Raw genomic sequence first — 19,060 nt, 5'->3', positions numbered from 1 at the left:
ATTGATTCTATATATCTAAGTATTCGCTCAAGGACTTTATAGAAAGTTTTTTCAATATTTTCAAATGAATAGTCAATAGACCCGATAACCTAAACTGAGTTAAATTAAGGATTAATAACATAATGTTAATATACTTAATAGTAATTATTTTAAAAGAATGATAAGTGCGAAGACAAAAAATTTAACAACTATTTTATCTTCGTAAGAAATATAAATAAATGATCTCATGTCATGCTAACCGTCCGGTATTGATTACAATCAATTAAAATATATAGGACATACCGAAAGATTTAGAACTTTTTGTTGTTTCATTACATTCTTTAGAACCTACCAGGAAAATTCAATAGATAATTTTAAACTTTATTCAATTTACAATTTTATTCTGATTCCTGATTGCCTATGATTGTAGGTATAGGTATTTGCAAAATTAAATAAAAACCGTGTTCTACTAACTTCAAACTTCAAGCAATAATCAAGCATTCACAATAATAATTTAGGTTCAACAATTTTTAACTAAAAAACAAGTCCAAGAAAATGGGTTACACATATAATTGCGTAGTGCGCATACGCATATATTGGGCGATCGATCAACACCTCGCGCCCACGACCGAGCAGTCGGCGGCGTGCGCTCACATTAGGAGCAGCTCCTCGACTTTACACACCCTGTGGACAGCGACAAGGTAAGTACATCGATATTACATACAAAATATATGTATGCAATATTTATTTATTTTAAATACCATTATAAAAGTGTTTATACATACCTAAAATACCTATTTCATAAATAAATATTGAATTGTGTTACGTTCGTAATTGAAACTATCGCAAAAAAATGAATAAAAATTAGGGACCCCAAACGCGATTCCCTTTGATAAACTGGTTTCTGGAACGTCTCCTGCGTTCTTTTCAAGTTACAGGTTGTTTGAGCTTTAATGTGATCTTTTCAAATCGGAAGTAACTTGCAAAGTATTAAAGTAATTATAGTTAATAAATTACTGAAAATGCAGAAATAAATTCGACATAAATAAATATAATATATGATGCTTATGATTTATTTAAAATTTATAAACGATATTTCATGTGAATAGGTTTTAATTAGATACAGTCCAGAAATCCTGTTTATTAGAAACGTAGAAATTAAATTTCGTAATTAACTAATTACATAACTAAATTTAATTAAGAATATGTAAAGAATACCTTATTCAGCACGCGAGAGGAATTTTGTTTGTATATTATTTAAATCAAACAACAATATTATACAGGTCATTGTTTTGTGTTACTGTTTCGACTACAATAAAACAAGGTAGTGCAATTTTTAATGATTGCATTTAGCGTAAAAGTAGCGTTTAGCTACTATTATGTATTCTGTGGTAAAAGCTAAAACTTCATAACTAAGTATCTACCTATAAAATATTTTATTACATAATTACTGGCCAGGACATTTTTGAAAATAAAATATGTAGGTACCTTATACTTTCTTACGTTAATAATAATTAATAAATCGGACTGTTTTTCAGAGATTTTTCATAAGTTTCCCTTATTGTTTTCTCGAAGTTATTAATGATTTTTTTTAATGTATGATAGATGTTTACGTAAAATATATTCTAATTATTATTATTAGGAAAACACGAAGGCATCAAAACTAAATCGTAAATTTCTTTCATACACGGTATATTGGAAAATAAATAACTTTTATTACCTATGTAAGCTAGTTGCAACTGAATTAGGCAATATAGTCACGTATACAGGGTATTTCCAGGCAATTATAAATTGGATAGAATTTAGACATCCTAAAAAGACTATTTCCGGAAATTTTATATGCACCTAACCAGTTACTAGCTGGCAAATGAGCTGCAGCACGGTACCACAGATAATAGAAGCTAACCGTACTAAAAAAAATGAAGCTTATTTCAGGTTACACCTTACAAACTATCTGATGGTACCGGCTTTCATACACCTGACCTGAGCAAAAAAACAAACATACAAACATCCCGTACGATATTATGTGAAAGGTAGTTTTAAATCGAATGTTTCCTCTTATTATTATACAAAATATAATATAGATATAATTAATATCTCTAACTGGTAGCAATAATTTAGGCCGTTATCATCGCACATCCCAATAAGTCCATATTCGCTTCAATTAACCCGTTTATCGCAGCAATGTGACACAAAAGCTGTATTTTTAATATTTTTATCGTCGAGGCGGGGTCACGACTATCAACGGACACCAGATAACTTGGCTTCCGTCCGTGCGAATAACCAACCATGTTTGCCGCGATTTATGTGACCCAATTTTTTAAAATTTGAGCGTTTCCTCTCATTAAAGTTATCAGCCCCCCTAGCCAAGTGTTAGTTATTATTTTTCACCTGGATATCTAGTGTCCTCCATGACTCCATGTAATGCCGTAGGGTAGCAAATGAATTAAAATCGTTAGGTACTTAATTAGTATAATCGTGGTTTAAAGTATTTTAACAGAGGACCAAAAGCTCGTTAGATGGCCGCGCTATTTTAAACTGAAACCTACCTAAACCTAATATGTAGATTACCTCTAAACACTATTCCCTGAATAACGCATCACGGTAGACGGCACAGTTTGGATGCTGTGTTATGAGAAATCGTAAATTTTACGAGTTTTACCCAACAACGTGCGACCGGCGCACACAGCCCGCGAGGCCGAGGGGTTATCGATGCCTTTATATTTATTTTAATCAATTTTAAAATATTAAACACAATCTCACTAGGTTACAAGTGCATGTTTTGAAACAATCAGTTAAAAACTTGTTATTTACGTCGCTTCACTATCAACGAGTGCTGAAAGGGTTTTGTTAAAGCTCTCGTCTGTCGTTAATTCCCCATGATTATATCGTTTAGACTTTAGATAGATGACATATTTGTATATCAACTCGAACTTGAATGGATAATTGAGAATGAAGTACCATCCATGTTAATTTAAAAATTATAGGTTCAAAAAACAACAAGCAAAGTAGCAATTATTCAGGCAGATATCTAATCCGGCTACCGGAAGGACACGTAATACTTGGTCAATAAGTTTGTGCCTACACAGTGGGCAGTTAGCACATCCTGATGACCTCCGCAGATGTGCGTCTGCTACTCGCATCAATATGACTAAGCACGTTTCATTTCGAAGCTTTTCATTCACTTCAGAAATCATTCTATTAAAAAATGTAATAGAACGAAAGTGCGATTTAAGGGCACAGGCACGTAGAATTTAAAACGTATAGTGCACTCTATCGAATGATACAAATACTGGCTACTTAAATATTAATAGTTAGGTACTAACCGTGCACCAACTCTGCAACTTCGATTCTAGAAAATATTTCACCCAAATCAGCTATAAGTGTCGCCTACAGTAACTAGAGTAACTCGCAATCTATTTCCAATATAGTTCAATTTCGCCGTGCAGATGATGCCCCGCCGCAGTTGACACGCTGACCGTCTGCAAGTGGAAATGCCTCTAGGGCTCGTATATCAATAATTCAATGACAATGATCATTCCAACGCTGTCATTGAATTAAATTGCGAGGTGACCGTTTATTTGGGTCAATAGAAACAAATGATACGCGCCTTCGTCACCACCAATTACTCTATGGTCCAATTTCTTTCTCTTCGCATGTACGCAAATGGGTCGAATGAATAGAATTCGAACGATATGGGATGCCTTTATAATTAAGCCATAATAAAAATAGTATCTATCTACCGCAATTTTTGTATGATGTTTTGTTTATTCAGCCAATATTAAACATATTTAACAGCAAGAAGCAAAGAACTTAACTATGCTACTTGAAGAACTTGCAAAACGTGTACCTACCTAGTACCTACCCAAGATTTCTTCGTATCGGTTTTTCAATTGAATTCGCTTGTAGACCATAACAAAATACAATAATAAGCTGCGGATCAGCATTAATAGAGTTAGCATCTGTGAGTGACATCATCGCAAGTTCGCAAAAGTTCAGAACGTGACCTACTTAGTTACCTACTGAAGCCATCATTTATTGTTTACTGCATACCTGACGGGCAATAGATATGCAACATTTTTATTTGTATTGAAAAGCATTATCGTAAACTGTCTTCTTACTGCATGCTGTGCAGGTGGCGCTTATCATTGAATAGAGTCGCCTAATAAAAATAAAATTAAAGACATAATAAATACATATTATGAACTACAAAAACTTATTGCTTTAATACAATACATACTTAGATTTATTTTTGAATCATAAGTCATATGTTATTACTGTAAAAGAAAAGTCTTGTTCTATTAAATAATAATAAACAAAGTGTTAAATATATTTTTTTTAATCTCCAGCATTTATTAGCAACATATAACCATTGTAAGACGTTTAAGCACTTTCTTCACATTAGTCATAGGAAACATGATAGTGTGGGGTCACACGGCAGGTCGGCGGACACTGAACTTGCAAGACGAGCGGGTGCGATGCCCCTCGATACTGCTGACTGGCGACATCCACGTGGTGATCGTTGACGTCATTATATTTACACCGGTCCATATGACCTATCACCTTACAATTCTTACTTACTTTCGCATTCTAACTGTGCGCATGATCTTTCAATTATTATTACCTACACCCTAAATCTTTTAAAAGTGTAGGTAGGTAGCTTAGGGCAGGGCAGTAACAATCCTTACAATTGCGCTCCAAATATATTACTTTTTTTGTAAGTACAGTGTACAGCTGCCCTAGTTAAACATTGTATAAACATAGGATTACTGCTTTGGCCGGAAGCGAAACACCTCGATACAAGTCGTAAAAGCTCAGACAAATACTTGGCGGAAAATTAACTCGCACCTATAAACTATTTATTGTGGTGAACGATATTAATAAAATATATGTTTGCATATTTTTAAAGAATATTTGCTTCACGGAATATAAGAATCGGATGTTAAATTAATTAATATGGTCGGAAATATGAATTAATGTCTCATTTTTAAATACACCGGGTTAGCAAATAAATCTGTATTTATTTAAACGTAAACTCGGTTTGTGTAAGGCCTATGCAATTGCATAGTTATTCAAACCTGAAAATTCCTTGACCTGAAAATTTTTCTCAATTTTCATCCATCCAACCATAATATGCCACAGTTGTGTTGCGTTGCAAAGAACTGCGGCTACTTAGTCATTTAATTTTATCGTTTTGATTTATTTAATACTAGTGGTCCGCCCCGGCTTCGCTCGTGGTACATATTTCGCAATAAAAGGTAGCCTATGTCTTTTCTCGGGTATCAAAATATCTCTATAGCAAATTTCATGCAAATTGGTTCAGTAGTTTAGGCGTGATTGAGTTACAGACAGACAGAAAGAGTTACTTTCGCATTTATAATATTATAATGGATGTACTTACAAACAAGCTGCAGTTATAAAAATTATCGCTCCTGTCCCATTGCGTCATCATTATCGACATAATATTATACTGTCTGTATCTACATACTGTCCTGGCTCGTTATGTTGCAATAATTGATTCCTAGAAGCTGCGCGTGATTCATTGCAATATTTACGACTGAACCAATTCAAGAGCGATTACAGATTACCTACTTTGCGATCTTTTATAAAATGACGAGTGAGGATAATTTTCATAATAATAAAATCAACTGTATATTCTGGTAACCTTATTTTGAATTGCAATAAACGATTGATATCTATTGCAGGATAAGATGAGGGGCCACATGCTGTTGCTGACCTTAATGGTCGCAGTTATCTGCTCCACGGAAGCAGTTGTAAGTTATTGTTGTTGAGTTTTATAAAATTATTTTGTAATAATCTGTTTAAAGTATCTCGTAGGCACTTTTTAACACGCTTTTATTAGCTTCAACTGATTTTGACCAACTTTAAAAGGACAGATTTAATTAAAACTTTCTACACATCGGTGACACTACAATAATTTCATGAGTTTAAGCCTATTTTTGAAACTAGGTATATTTATAACGATTATATGTAAGTAAATAAATGAATATGTGGTAACAGCGGCGGCGGCACCGTCGGCTGCGCACGACGACGACGACCGAGCCGGCCATGCTGGCGGCGGCGCGGCTGTTCCCGCCCGCGCACCGCGCCGACAGCGAGGCCGAGCACATCGAGCTCGCCATGGCCGAGAAGCTGGACGAGAAGCGCTTCCAGGTGAGTTCACTGATATGTGTTAATGTGTTAAGTGTTTGATGGCAAAGTCGGTTGGAAACTAAAGCCTAGCATTCACTACACGCACTACGAACCGAATTCTGAAGAGACAATCCGTGGACAAATTCATCATGGTCCACATAGTACACAAATGCGACGCTCGCGTCGTACATTCATTTATCTGCGGATGGGTGCACCGAAAAATGGTCGCCATAAAACGCTAAACCTTACTTACTAGCTTTTTTTTATAAATTAATTTATTCATCAATCATAGTTATTTGTAGCAAGGCCCATTCTTTCATTTCATTCTTTATTAAAACACATTTGCTCAAGTGATAATATTTTTCAGGAATCAGAAAAAGCACGCGTAAATGAATTAATGAATGAAAACTCCGATGAAGAAAATGACAACGAAGTCTTCATGGATGGTGAGAACAAAAAATATAATTTACATCCTTTTACTTTTTTAGGTCAGCATTCTATTGCTAGGTACTGTGATAGGTACAACTTTACTACTGTAACTTTATATGTAGCTTTAGTAAGCTTATTAAAAATCACCTTTATGGTTTGTTTATACTTAGTTAACGCAATGATCAGAAAATCAAAAATATATCTGCAATGTAATATATCTGCAAAATATAATGTATCCGTGGTAGATAGGGAGGCGAGGTAGCTAAATGGCGTAATTAAACGGCGCCGTCGAGACTTATCAAAATCGATAGATAAAATAATTTCGAAAAGAAAAGCTTCTATGGTAAAAACCATTTTAGCGGTGGGTTTGGCGTGTACGGATTTTCAAAAATGTAAAAAAAAATAGTTACTTGGGCATTCTCGAGCGCGTCAGAAATTCATACTACGTATGCCCCAAGTGCCTCTGATAACAACGGTATACTAATCTGCCGGTTTGCGTGGTGGGGCTAGGCATATTAATTCGTCAAAAATGCACAAAAAAAAAATTTACTCGAGCGCGTCAGATTTTCGGAAGGGGTGTTAAGTAGGCCCCAAGGAAGCTCCCCTTAAAAAAACTGACGATTTCGGCGTGACGATAAGTTACGATGAATTTTTGAAAATGCAGAAAAAAAAAGTCATTTTGAAATACTCGAGCGCGTCAGATTTTCATAGGGGAGGTTTATCTCGGTCTCCTGAAAGCATATTTTCTTAATCTGACAAAAATGTTGGTGGGTTCTCTTAATCTGACCGAAAAAGGTTTGAGAGTTTCTTTTTTTTAATCATCGTTATTTCATATCAATTTTTCTTAACACCCTCAGTTTTCGAGATATACTCAAAAAACCGGGAGTTTGAGTTTTTATGATGCTTCAAGTCAAAAAGTTTTAACTTTGGACAAAAATGTAAAGAGACCTTTTTTGTGTAAAATAAAATTACCTTTTTTGTGTATTCAAACTTTTTTTTTTGTAAAATGTATCGTTCGCGACTTATATCCTGCAACGCGTTTTTCGGAAGACGAAATGGCTCCTCCAGACTTCCGGTCACGCGGAAACCGGCAGATTTTGTATTTTTAGTAAGTTTTAGATTATATTCTTTAAAATAAAAATAAAAACAATCGCGCTCGAGAATGCCGGATTAACGTTTTTTTTTTACAAGTTCGCGACCCTATAACTTGGCGGCGTCAAGGACTTATCGTCAGATTAGTTAAATTTAGTCTTAAAACACTAAAATCAACCCCCAATATCTTAATCTGACGCGCTCGAGTATTTCAGACTATCGATTTTTTTTTACTAATCTGATCGTCTATCCGGCGCGCGTCACTACTTAAAGAGCTAAATAGTTAACAAGGTTGTTCTATTAGGTCTAAGGTATCTCTCATATCTTAATCTGCCACGCTCGAGTATTGCAGAAAATTCCCCTCTTCGCCTCCCTATCTATGGTATTCACCACGGATATTAGATATTTAGAGATATTTTTTTTTAATTTATATACATTATTTTAATCGTATCTTTCGCGTCACCAATAGACCCATGCCTGAAAGTGCACTGTAGCGCCGGTCGCGTGTGCGAGATAGACGAGCACGGTGACGCGGTCTGCAACTGCATCAAGGAGTGCCCCTACGAGACTGATTCTAGGAGAAAGGTCTGTTTTTGTAACATCATTACATAACAAACAACAAATAACAAACTCCGCAATAAATATAATAACTATAATCACAGTCGCTTATTAAAATTTAAAAGATCATCAAGAAAACTGCCTAATACACGCAGAGGCAGAGTTTTGCTTCGGACTACTTTAAATTGTGATTCTGAGTCTAGTTGTATGTTGTAAGTCAATAATTAAACTATTCTCATTTATTTTTTTGCTTTATGTATATATTATCATTACATGGTTTTTTACCAGGTCTGTACCCAAAACAACGAGACCTGGTCATCGGACTGCGAGGTTTACCGCCAGCGGTGCCTGTGTCTCGACAACTCGGAGCTGTGCCGAGGACCCGAGTACCACCACGTGCAGATTGAATACTACGGCGCCTGCCGTGAAATGCCGGTATGTTATAACGTTTTACATGTTAAAACTGACCTTTAGCATATATTTTACAGTTTTTTAAATCATTGAGATTAAGAGATTACGATTAAAAGATAATTTACAGTCCTCTAATCATTTGATTAAAATTTCTTTAGCTAGATATATTCTGAGATATGATTTACTTATTATATTTTTTCTTCTTTCATTTTACAGTTAGGCCAGCCACTTTTGCTTATAACTTTGCTTTTGCTTATATTTTTCGTGGCCAAGCGCTTCCATAACAGACAAATAAAAAAATATAATTATTTGCCAATTTAACTCTAAACAAAACCATGCGCTATATCCCGTATTGTGTGTTGGTACAGGAGTGCACGGAGAGCGAGATGTCGGACTTCCCGCGGCGCATGCGCGACTGGCTGTTCAACATCATGCGCGACATGGCCGAGCGCCGCGAGCTCACGCCGCACTTCCTGCGCATGGAGCGCGAGGCCGAGTCCAATCTCACGCGCCGCTGGACCAACGCCGCCATCTGGAAGTGGTGCGACCTCGACACGCACGACAACGACCGGTCAGTTCTTGTACTACGATACTAGATATGCATGGTCCTTCCTATAGTGTGACTAGGAATATTCAGATTTCGTTGCTGTTCACTTCACCAGTCCGAGATAACGAGAATTTTGCCTGATACTTTTAAATAGTAAGCTGACATGTAGGAATCATAGAGTAATTTGGGTATCATAAAATAAGAAAATTCTAATTAATAAACAATACATTCAGATTACTTCAGCGGTCAGCCTCAGCTTCCTTTCGCTTTCGTAGTAACTTGTTTGTTTCGTAGTAACTTTCGTAGTAATCTACTAATACTGTATTATTTATATTTGTGATAAAATTTTATATTCTATTACACGACAACAAAATATATACGTATGCTATGCGCCCGTGTGCGTACATGTAATGACGATAAGATGCTCTATCTCATATTCTCATAAACCACATAATATTATGCCTTGTGCAGGTTCGTGTCCCGGCACGAGCTGTTCCCGATCCGCGCGCCGCTGATGGCGCTGGAGCACTGCATCGCGCCGTTCCTGGACCGCTGCGACGACGACAACGACCACCGCATCACGCTCGCCGAGTGGGGCAAGTGCTTGCAGCTCGATGAGGTACGTGCTGCAGCTTACAGATATGACGGCGCCACCGTCGAAGCTTTAAAAAATAACGAACGGCGAACCGATATAAAGCAGCGCGCGCGCACGACTCGGGTCATTCGTTCGCCGTTCGTTATTTTTTAAAGCTTCGACGGTGACGCCGTCAGATATATATTATTTGATGACGTCATTATTCACTGTCTACCCCCTATTGGCTATTATTGGTTTTTTTTTTGTCCTCTTCCATATGAATTTTAAAGCGTATTCTGTTTTACTGCTTATCTAAATTATTTTACTTATTTTAGCATCAAGCTAAATCCTAAATTTGATGAAATTTTATTCCCATTTAATATGACACATTCGCAGTTTTCATAACAATACTTAAATACCATGTAAATAAAAAAATACTTCATATTTTTATTTCTAGTATGAGCTGGAAGACCGTTGCGACGAGTTGTCGGACGACGCGCTGTGAGGGCCGCTGATCCTCAACTACAATACTAGTGTACAAAACCTCGTCATAAGCTGAATGCCTCTAGCTTTACTCACTCTAGAATACACTTATTGCATTTACTTTCTTAGTTTATTAATTGTATAAAACTTAAATAATGAAAAGCAATGAACAAACCGAATATTTCCTCTGTAAATTTTTTAATTAATTCTTGTTTACTGTCTTCTCAACGATCACTGAAATCACTGTGATTATGGAAACCAAAAATTGTAATTAAACTTATACATGTTATGTTACTTAAGTATTTTAATAAATTTTACTACTTACCAAATTGTTTTTTATTCATAGAAAGTTGTTGTTTCTTATTTTATTCTTGCTGAAAGCTTTTACAGTGCTTTTACATATTGTGAAAAAAGTTGACGTACTAGGTACTTTATACAATCAGACTCACAATCGCCCATTAACAGTGTTTAATAAAACATTTACTGAAATCAACACTTTTTTGTGGCAATAATACCTAAAATTTATTTTATCGTATAGTCGAAGTAAGGCTGCGGTTTAACAAAAAAACTGTACCCTTGTAGCATCACTAAACTAGTAATGCTCACGCGTTAGCTATCAACACAGTATTACCATATTTCCTAGGAAATAATATTGTAATACTGTGCTATCAAGCTGAAATTTATATTGACTACTCATGTACTAAGCCCTTGAAGCTGTGAAAAAATCAAACTTATAATATAAGCCAAATTAAAACATAGTAGGTTTATATTTTGGAGCCTATCTCGGTGCACGAGTCCAACTTGCACTTCGCCGATTTTGAGAAACTTCTGGCGCGTTAAGAGTAAAATTTCAAGTTCGCGTCATGGCTATACCACCACGTCATGGAGTAAGGCGACGATTTTGGTATCTTTGAATCTTGCCAAAGAAGTTTCACTTCTGACACGTGTGCTCGGTACACATGATCTTTTTTTAACTTATTCAATAGAATAAAAAATGTTGTGTGGTTTTATGAAACCACGGTAAAAGTGAAACTTTTTTTCACACTCTAGACATTTAACTAAAAATTATCGTATTTGTACGATAATTATCGTACGTATCGTGCGTCACGCGACATGCGCTACACAGACCAAAAAGTTTGAGCCGATGTAAAATAAATAAATAAGTAGGTGCTCATTAATAATTAATGCATAGCAGCTGTACCCGCTACTTCACCTTATCGGAATAATTTATCACAGGCGCCCGCCAGCGCGGCCCGGTCGAAGCACAGCATTTCAAAACTAATTTCGTTGTGTATTATTTTGCTTAAGCAAAATCTCCTGTCATAAGACGGTCAGGATAAATACTCTTAGGCTAAGAGTATTTAATTTGCATGATATAAAGAAATAAAGTCTCAAGCATAGCGCAAGCGTATTTAAAATTAATAAGGCACGGTAAAACCGTATTTTTAAATTTCTGTTTGATAAGGTTTGAAATGAATATAGTAAGTAAAGTTTCCAGACGGCATGTAAGCGTTAAACTCAAGATAAATTACTACATCTATTTCCATTCTTTCGTTTTCACCAATCATGGGTAGGTTCTACTAATGGTACTCGAGGATGAGGTACTTTTATTTATTATCACTGTAACCTGTGCTGTAACTTTGAGTTGATAAATTTAATATTTTTATTTTATACAAAATAGTAAATCTCTAATAATTGAGGCCGTTCTGATTATAATATTAAAATTTACTTCATTTTTCAAATAGTGATGTTAATTTATATAGAAAAAAATATTAAAATAGGTAATAATCTTGGTAATAATCTTGTTAAAAAATATATTTTCTCTGCTAATTTTAGCATCTGTGCTACAAAACATCACCCTTGACTTTGACAATCATTGTCATAATTCAGTAGTGTTCGTTTATGCCACTATTTGGCTTGGCAGCACTGAGCTAACCCGCCATTTTGAAGCACGCTTATTGGTATGCTTGGTCGATTTACGTCCTACGCAGTTTCCGCTTACTGTTGTTAGGTTGGCCAGCCTGAAAATTTCATCAAATAGCGCGGCGCTGCCATCTTTGTCTTGTCGATTTGGCTTGGCGCCTTTCCTGTGTTGGTTATTCTCAGTAGTGGTGATAGTGTGTTACACGTTTCAAAATGGTGAGTTTTGCAAGATTTTGTGAAAAATAGTTGGTGTTGTGTAAATTCTTTTACTTATTTCGGTGGAGAATGTTGTGATTTACTTACTGGCAAAGTTTCAGCTTCGTACGACTAAATTAAATAGGTTTTTTCACGATTTTTAGGCTGGAGGTAAAGCTGGTAAAGATTCTGGTAAAGCTAAAGCGAAGGCGGTCTCAAGATCGGCAAGAGCAGGGCTACAGGTATGTTTATACACCATTTTAAATTATTTTATGATTTTACAGAGCGTTAAATATAGAAATCAATGTATTTTTACATATTTGATAAAATTAAATAATACGTATGACCGAATCAGTATGGCGGCTTTTTCTGTGAAGTGCTAAATCGATGATAACAAAAATGTTAATAATTTCAGTTTCCAGTTGGAAGAATTCATCGGCATTTAAAAAACAGAACGACAAGCCATGGACGCGTTGGAGCTACAGCAGCGGTATATTCTGCTGCTATTCTCGAATATCTTACGGCTGAGGTAAGCGACGCCTTATCAATATGGCGGCTGAGAATATAACAATTCTAATGTTGTAATTCTAGCGTTTTCTAGAAATTTTCCCTTTGATATTGCAGTTGTTATGTTCCGTTATATTACATTTCCATATTTTTTACAAATTTATGTTGATTATTATAATGTTCTATTGACATTAATTTTGGCGGGAAATTAGTTCGTTTGTATACACTTACATATAAATATTATAATTACTTTGTCGTATACCATTTACTAATGATGATTACAAAGCCATTTATTGAAAAAAATTCAATACCTACTACCTACTAGTTTATTTCTACTAGGTATTAATTCAAACGTCTATTTCATCACTTCGTGTTATTATTACTAGTTAAATAAAATTGGCGCCAACATGGCTTGCTCCAATCTATTATTATAAATTATTATTGTTCTTACTCTTAATAATAAATGGAGAGTGATTTATTTTTGTGTTTACGATAAATATATAGTTCAGGATGCAAAATGCAATGCTATTTTGATTTATTTATGCAATGACCTATCAGTTAAATAAAATATACTATTTAGTTATGTACATTATTTTAAATAAGTTCCGTCATATTTTTATATTGAACTGTGTGTAATCATGTTTTTTATATAATATTAGATTAGATACTTACCTATTATAATGTTTAAATTACATGCACCAAAGAAGGTGTTGTCACAAATGCAATTACACTTGCATTTCAAATAAATCATGTTTGATTATTGTTTATCGTAACAAAAGGGACATTTCAATAAAATAACTCGATCTAATATTTCAATTGTGTTTTTATAAAAATTAAACCATTATTTATTTCATCCATTAGGTTTTGGAGTTGGCTGGCAATGCATCAAAGGATCTTAAGGTGAAGCGTATCACTCCCCGGCACTTGCAGCTGGCCATCAGAGGAGACGAGGAATTGGACAGTCTCATTAAAGCCACCATCGCTGGAGGTGGTGTCATCCCTCACATTCACAAGTCTCTCATCGGCAAAAAAGGAGGTCCTGGTGCTCCAGTCTAATAAAGGTAATACTCCGTTATAACGCTACTTTTAATTATTTGTATTACAAGGAAACATTTTCTCTTGGTTTTATTGTATTTTGCATATAAATGTAGATTTTAATGTGTAAATGTTTTATATTTAATCTTGCTGCGATAAAGTTTGTTTTCAGCCATGTTATTTCATAATAATTTTGTTTGTTTCAGTGTATAGCAAGAATTTCCGCATTGCATTTCACGTTGGGTACATTATCAGCATTGTAAAATTCATCACGCATTGGTTAATAGTTATTAGTGATGTGGACAGTGGAGTGACTTCATTGAACTGTCGGTCTGGACTAACTTGTAGCATAAGGCATAGAATATTTAGCTTAAGGAGATTTAAATATGATTGTATTAGAAATAAGGTTTATTTCCTCTGTTCATGATGGGAATGTTTTATTTAGTAAGCATTGTGTTCTACTTTGACTTATAAAATTTGTTGTTGCGAGCCTCGGCGGGGATCTGTTGTTATATCCCTGTCGCCAGCTGCATTGACATAATTTTATTACAATATAACTTTATCTACATTTTTTGTTTGTAAGCTATAAGCTATTTAACATAATTTGCAGCATTTTGTAATTTTTTTAAGACAAATTGTAATAAGCAATGGTATATTGTTTGTAATTTGGTATGATTGAACTGTTACAAGTTGTAAGAAATGTATTTTGATCTTTAAAATATATTGGAAAACAATTAAATAATTTTGTCTACTTCATTTCTATTCCTCTCTAATATTTTAGTATAACTCACAATAAACTGATTTATTACTATCATCAATAACTATGGGAATGCACTGCAGAATATGTAACTTCGTTAATATTTAAAATTATTATAATATAACCAGATTTGTTTTCACAAATCCATAATCTCAAATCATACATACTTTATGTAAATATTTACAGGGGTAATAATTATTTTGGGGTTACCTATCATAAAAATTTAAATATAATCAACTTATTATTTATAAATCAACTTGTTTCTTATGCTGGGTGGCTAAAATAATTGAGTGCCTATGCTTACATTTTATAATTATAATAGACTAGCTAGCCATGTGCTGCGGTTTGACGCGGGATAAAAAAGCCTTTGTTATTATACGTACTCCTAAAAAGTACATTCGAAGATTACAAAATTACAAACTAGCTCTTTATTAGCGATTGCGAATCCGATTCAAAATATGATATTTAGAGTACACATTTTTGAGTAGGTTCCTAAACTACCTATAATATAACGTAACGGCACCAGTCTTGTACAGATTAAGGAAAAAAATCAAGTTTTTTGCAAATTTCTCATAGGTTTTTTAACTTTATTGGATATTGTTTTTGAATACCTTTAGTTCAATGTTAGTTTAACATAACCACTGTTAGAAAAAAGATTACAATGCATAAATAATGAAGTTATTAATAAATTAAAAAACCACTTTTTTGCACCAGTGTTGGACAGTTAAAATCTAATGATGGACACCCAGTTTTGGACAACATCCAGTTATGAACACCCATTTATGGACTGTACCTAAAGTTGTTTCTCCAGTTATTCACACTTGGAGAAGACTTATAGTTATAAATTAAATGTTGCAAATGATGATTGGAATACAATAAATCTGGGATGTATTTATAAAAAATAGTAGGTATTTATTAATTATTTTGCATACTTGTAATATTTTAAACAGTCTTAATTTCCATTTTCTAGGAAAAAATTGACTTGTCCAATTTTTCATCGTTAAATAAGAGTTGTGTCCGTTAAGAAAAAACAATATGGGTTTTCTATTATTACTCAATAAGTCAGGGATGAAAAATATAACTAAAAAAAAGTACTGCCACACATCCATCCATTTTGGGAACTCTTCTTCTTCATCGTATCACTCTAGTCAGAGTGAAGGTGGTCAACATGAGGTTTGAAGGGTAGATGTTACCCGCTTCACGATGTTCCACCATATCTCTCTGTTTCTTGGCATTCCGCTACACTCGTGAAGTGAACCGCCAATAGCAGCCTTAATCTGATCGATCCATCGATATGGATTCCAAATTGTAGCACGAGGCAAAAAGCTTCTTTTAAACTGTTGTCAAGATGGTGTGGATTAAATTTAAGCGTGTGTGCTGTATGGTGGTGGATTTAGGAATTGATCCATTTAATTGGAATGGATCGCTATCCAAACAGTTCATCAGAGATGATAGATGCGTTAAGATGCGCTTATGGATGCGATTTATCTACGCAGTGATAGAGGATGAAGCGAGAACGAGTCGCACAGCACATAGAGACCCATTGTTCTAAAACATATTCTTCATGTTCAGATATATAATATTATGTTGTTGGACCCATTGAGCAGGCCTTAGGACTTTTAACTGATAGTTTATTGTGCAAAATTATTCTTGGCACTTCAAATCCTTCAGCGGCTTTTGTTAAATCCCCATTATTAAGGGCATTGATTGCATTACCAATTTGTCGGGGAGTGTAATTTTAACAATAAATATCAATGTCCATTATAGGAACCAAAGCAAATCCAGTCATGGACAATTGTTGTACAATATTGGAACCCTGTGTTCAAAATGGTCGTGATAGGTATATTATTAAACAGAAAGAAAAGACAATATAGAAAAGCGCATGTAATTAATATCTTAAAAAAAAGTTTAGTTTCGACATTTGTCCATAAATGGATATATCCATAGAATTAAATCCAGTTATGGACACTGACGAATTTTATTTAAACAACTTAACCTATCATGATACTAAATCGTGTAATATTTCGTACACTTAACTACTATAAATAAAAGTAATGTCAAATTTTGCTAAGATTTATACAAAAATTCTTAAAAACAAAATTGTGTCCTCACTTCCTTAAGGATTTCCTTAGTAAAAACGGATTTCTTAGAAACGAGTCGCAGCAACTAAACACAAAGTTATGCCATCTTCAAACATTTTGACCGAATAAGATGAAGTGTCGTATTTTGATAGTTTATGAACCAAACTTTTATTTTAAGTATTGCCAAATTATATAACGTTTATTTTGGTCTTATTATTTAAATTTTATATTTATTTTGTCCATTACTGGATGCTTGTCCACCACTGGTGCCGTTACCTTAATGAACTATTTTCAGCCTGAACTGCTGTAGGTACTTAATTGGATGATTTTTGTACAAGTAACCCTTAGTTCCTTAATAGTTGATATATAATAAGTTTGATTGCGATACCAAGTGCCATAGTCACTTGGGCAATCTCCTTTGTATGGAGTCCATCCAAAAGACATGATTAATTTTATCATTATAACTAGCTGGTGCGTTGTGCGCGGGCTGCAAGCAGCCCGCGAGCCCCTTTTGCCCCTGGGTTGAAGGAAAAGGGCAGTCATTAGAAAATGTGTTAGAATTCCCAGTCCATTTGTAATTTTCTGCTAACAGCGATTCCACAGTCAGTCGGTAATGCTTATAAATTCCCCATTCAAGTATTTTCCACTCCGGGAGGCTGTCCACCTTCGAGGGAGCGTAGTGCGCGGGCTGCAAGCAGCCCGCGAAGCATCCCAGGACAGAAATCTTCAGTCAATTGAAAATGCATTAAAATTCCCCGTCAATTTGCTATTATCTGCAAACAGCGATTCCACAGTCAATCCGAAGTGCTTCTAAATTTCAAATTCAAATATTTTCTATTCCGGGGGGCGGTTCACCTTCGAGGGTGCATGGTGCGCGAGCTGCAAGCAGCTCGCGGCTCATCCCAGGGCAGAAATCTTCAGTCATTTGAAAATGCATTCAAATTTCCTATCCATTTGTTACATCTCCTAACAGCGATTCTACAGTCAGTCGGTAATGCTTATAAATTCCCCATTCAAAATTTTCTATTCCGGGGGGCTGTCCACCTTCGAGGGTGTGTGGTGCGCGAGCTGCAAGCAGCTCGCGGCTCATCCCAGGGCAGAAATCTTCAGTCATTTGAAAATGCATTCGAATTTCCTTTCCATTTGTAACATCTGCTAACAGCGATTCTACAGTCAGTCGAAACTGCTTATAAATTACTTATTCAAATATTGTTAAATTTTTGAAACGTCTTATCGATAGCGGGCAGTGACTTTTCATAATAAACTGTTCAAGAGTTAACCTAACACGCTCGTCGCTTCGCTCCTCGCTACCTATTTGAATATTTAGACCGGCCGCTGCCGCGACTCGCTCGCTTCGCTCGCTTGGCTCGTGCGATAGGTAGTTCAAAAGTTAACCTAACACGCTCGTCGCTTCGCTCCTCGCTACCTATTTGAATATTTACACTGGCCGCTGTCGTGACTCGCTCGCTTCGCTCGCATGGCTCGTGTGGTAGTTCAAAAGTTAACCTTACACGCTCGTCGCTTCGCTCCTCGCTTCCTAAACTGCTTATAAATTACTTATTCAAATATTGGTAAAATTTTTGAAACGTCTTATCGATAGCGATAAATTTACGTTTTTATGTTTGCGCCAAAAATGGAAAAATTCCAAAATCGAGCGTCCCACTACGGCTCCCTGGTAGCGTCCCAGGGTGGTGATCATTTTTAGTTCCGGGACCCCCCACCCAACTCGCACCGTTTCCGCGGGCCGTTGGATTTTCCAATGTATGAAAGTCGGAAACCAGGGCCCGGAGCCACTCGAACGGGGCACCGATCGATTTGCCGGCTCGAACAGAGCACGTGTGCCAAATTTGAGACGTAAGGATTCATAAACGGCGATTTTAGCAAAGTACGGCGGCCATCTTGTTTTCGCGAAAATCCCCATTTTTCCACCACCCCTGGTAATCGCCACCAGTTCCGAGCATTTTTTGTTCAGACACCCCCCCTCCAAGTGGCACCGTTTCTGCGCACCTCCAGGGGTCCACTCTCTTGTCCAGGGTGTTGGAGATGTCAATATTTTTCCGGTGGTCACTCGGCGCACCTCTACACGATCACGTCGAAATCCCCCCAACTTTCCGCGTAGTTTCCGAGAAACCCGATGTCAGTCAGTCAGTCAGTGGTAGTGTAGCTTTATATATTATAATAATAATATAATAATAATAACTAGCTGGTGCGTTGTGCGCGGGCTGCAAGCAGCCCGCGAGTCCCTTTTGCCCCTGGGTTGAAGCAATAGGGCAGTCATTAGAAAATGTGTTAGAATTCCCAGTCCATTTGTAATTTTCTGCTAACAGCGATTCCAC

The 19,060-nt window shown here is 35.8% G+C and overlaps 2 protein-coding genes across 2 annotated transcripts; both read left to right on the top strand.

Annotated features, from left to right (window-relative positions):
• Positions 1 to 572: 572 nt before the first annotated feature.
• Positions 573 to 10,555, top strand: LOC123695028 (SPARC). Its single transcript, XM_045640713.1, has 9 exons — positions 573 to 680; positions 5,685 to 5,753; positions 6,001 to 6,153; positions 6,500 to 6,578; positions 8,123 to 8,238; positions 8,500 to 8,646; positions 8,991 to 9,193; positions 9,641 to 9,788; positions 10,201 to 10,555. The coding sequence occupies exons 2-9, from the start codon at positions 5,691 to 5,693 to the stop codon at positions 10,246 to 10,248; spliced, it is 957 nt and encodes a 318-aa protein (XP_045496669.1). The 5' UTR covers positions 573 to 680; positions 5,685 to 5,690; the 3' UTR covers positions 10,249 to 10,555.
• A 1,670-nt stretch (positions 10,556 to 12,225) lies between these two features.
• Positions 12,226 to 14,628, top strand: LOC123695029 (histone H2A.V). The gene is made up of 5 exons (XM_045640714.1): positions 12,226 to 12,365; positions 12,509 to 12,586; positions 12,760 to 12,873; positions 13,713 to 13,912; positions 14,093 to 14,628. Exons 1-4 carry the CDS (start codon positions 12,363 to 12,365, stop codon positions 13,905 to 13,907), a joined length of 390 nt encoding a protein of 129 aa, XP_045496670.1. The 5' UTR covers positions 12,226 to 12,362; the 3' UTR covers positions 13,908 to 13,912; positions 14,093 to 14,628.
• Positions 14,629 to 19,060: the final 4,432 nt, after the last annotated feature.

Source organism: Colias croceus, chromosome 10 (genome assembly GCF_905220415.1).
Source record: "Colias croceus chromosome 10, ilColCroc2.1".
Classification (NCBI taxonomy): domain Eukaryota; kingdom Metazoa; phylum Arthropoda; class Insecta; order Lepidoptera; family Pieridae; genus Colias; species Colias croceus.
Note: the sequence above shows the minus strand (reverse complement) of the source record. Positions and strands in the feature narration are given on the sequence as shown.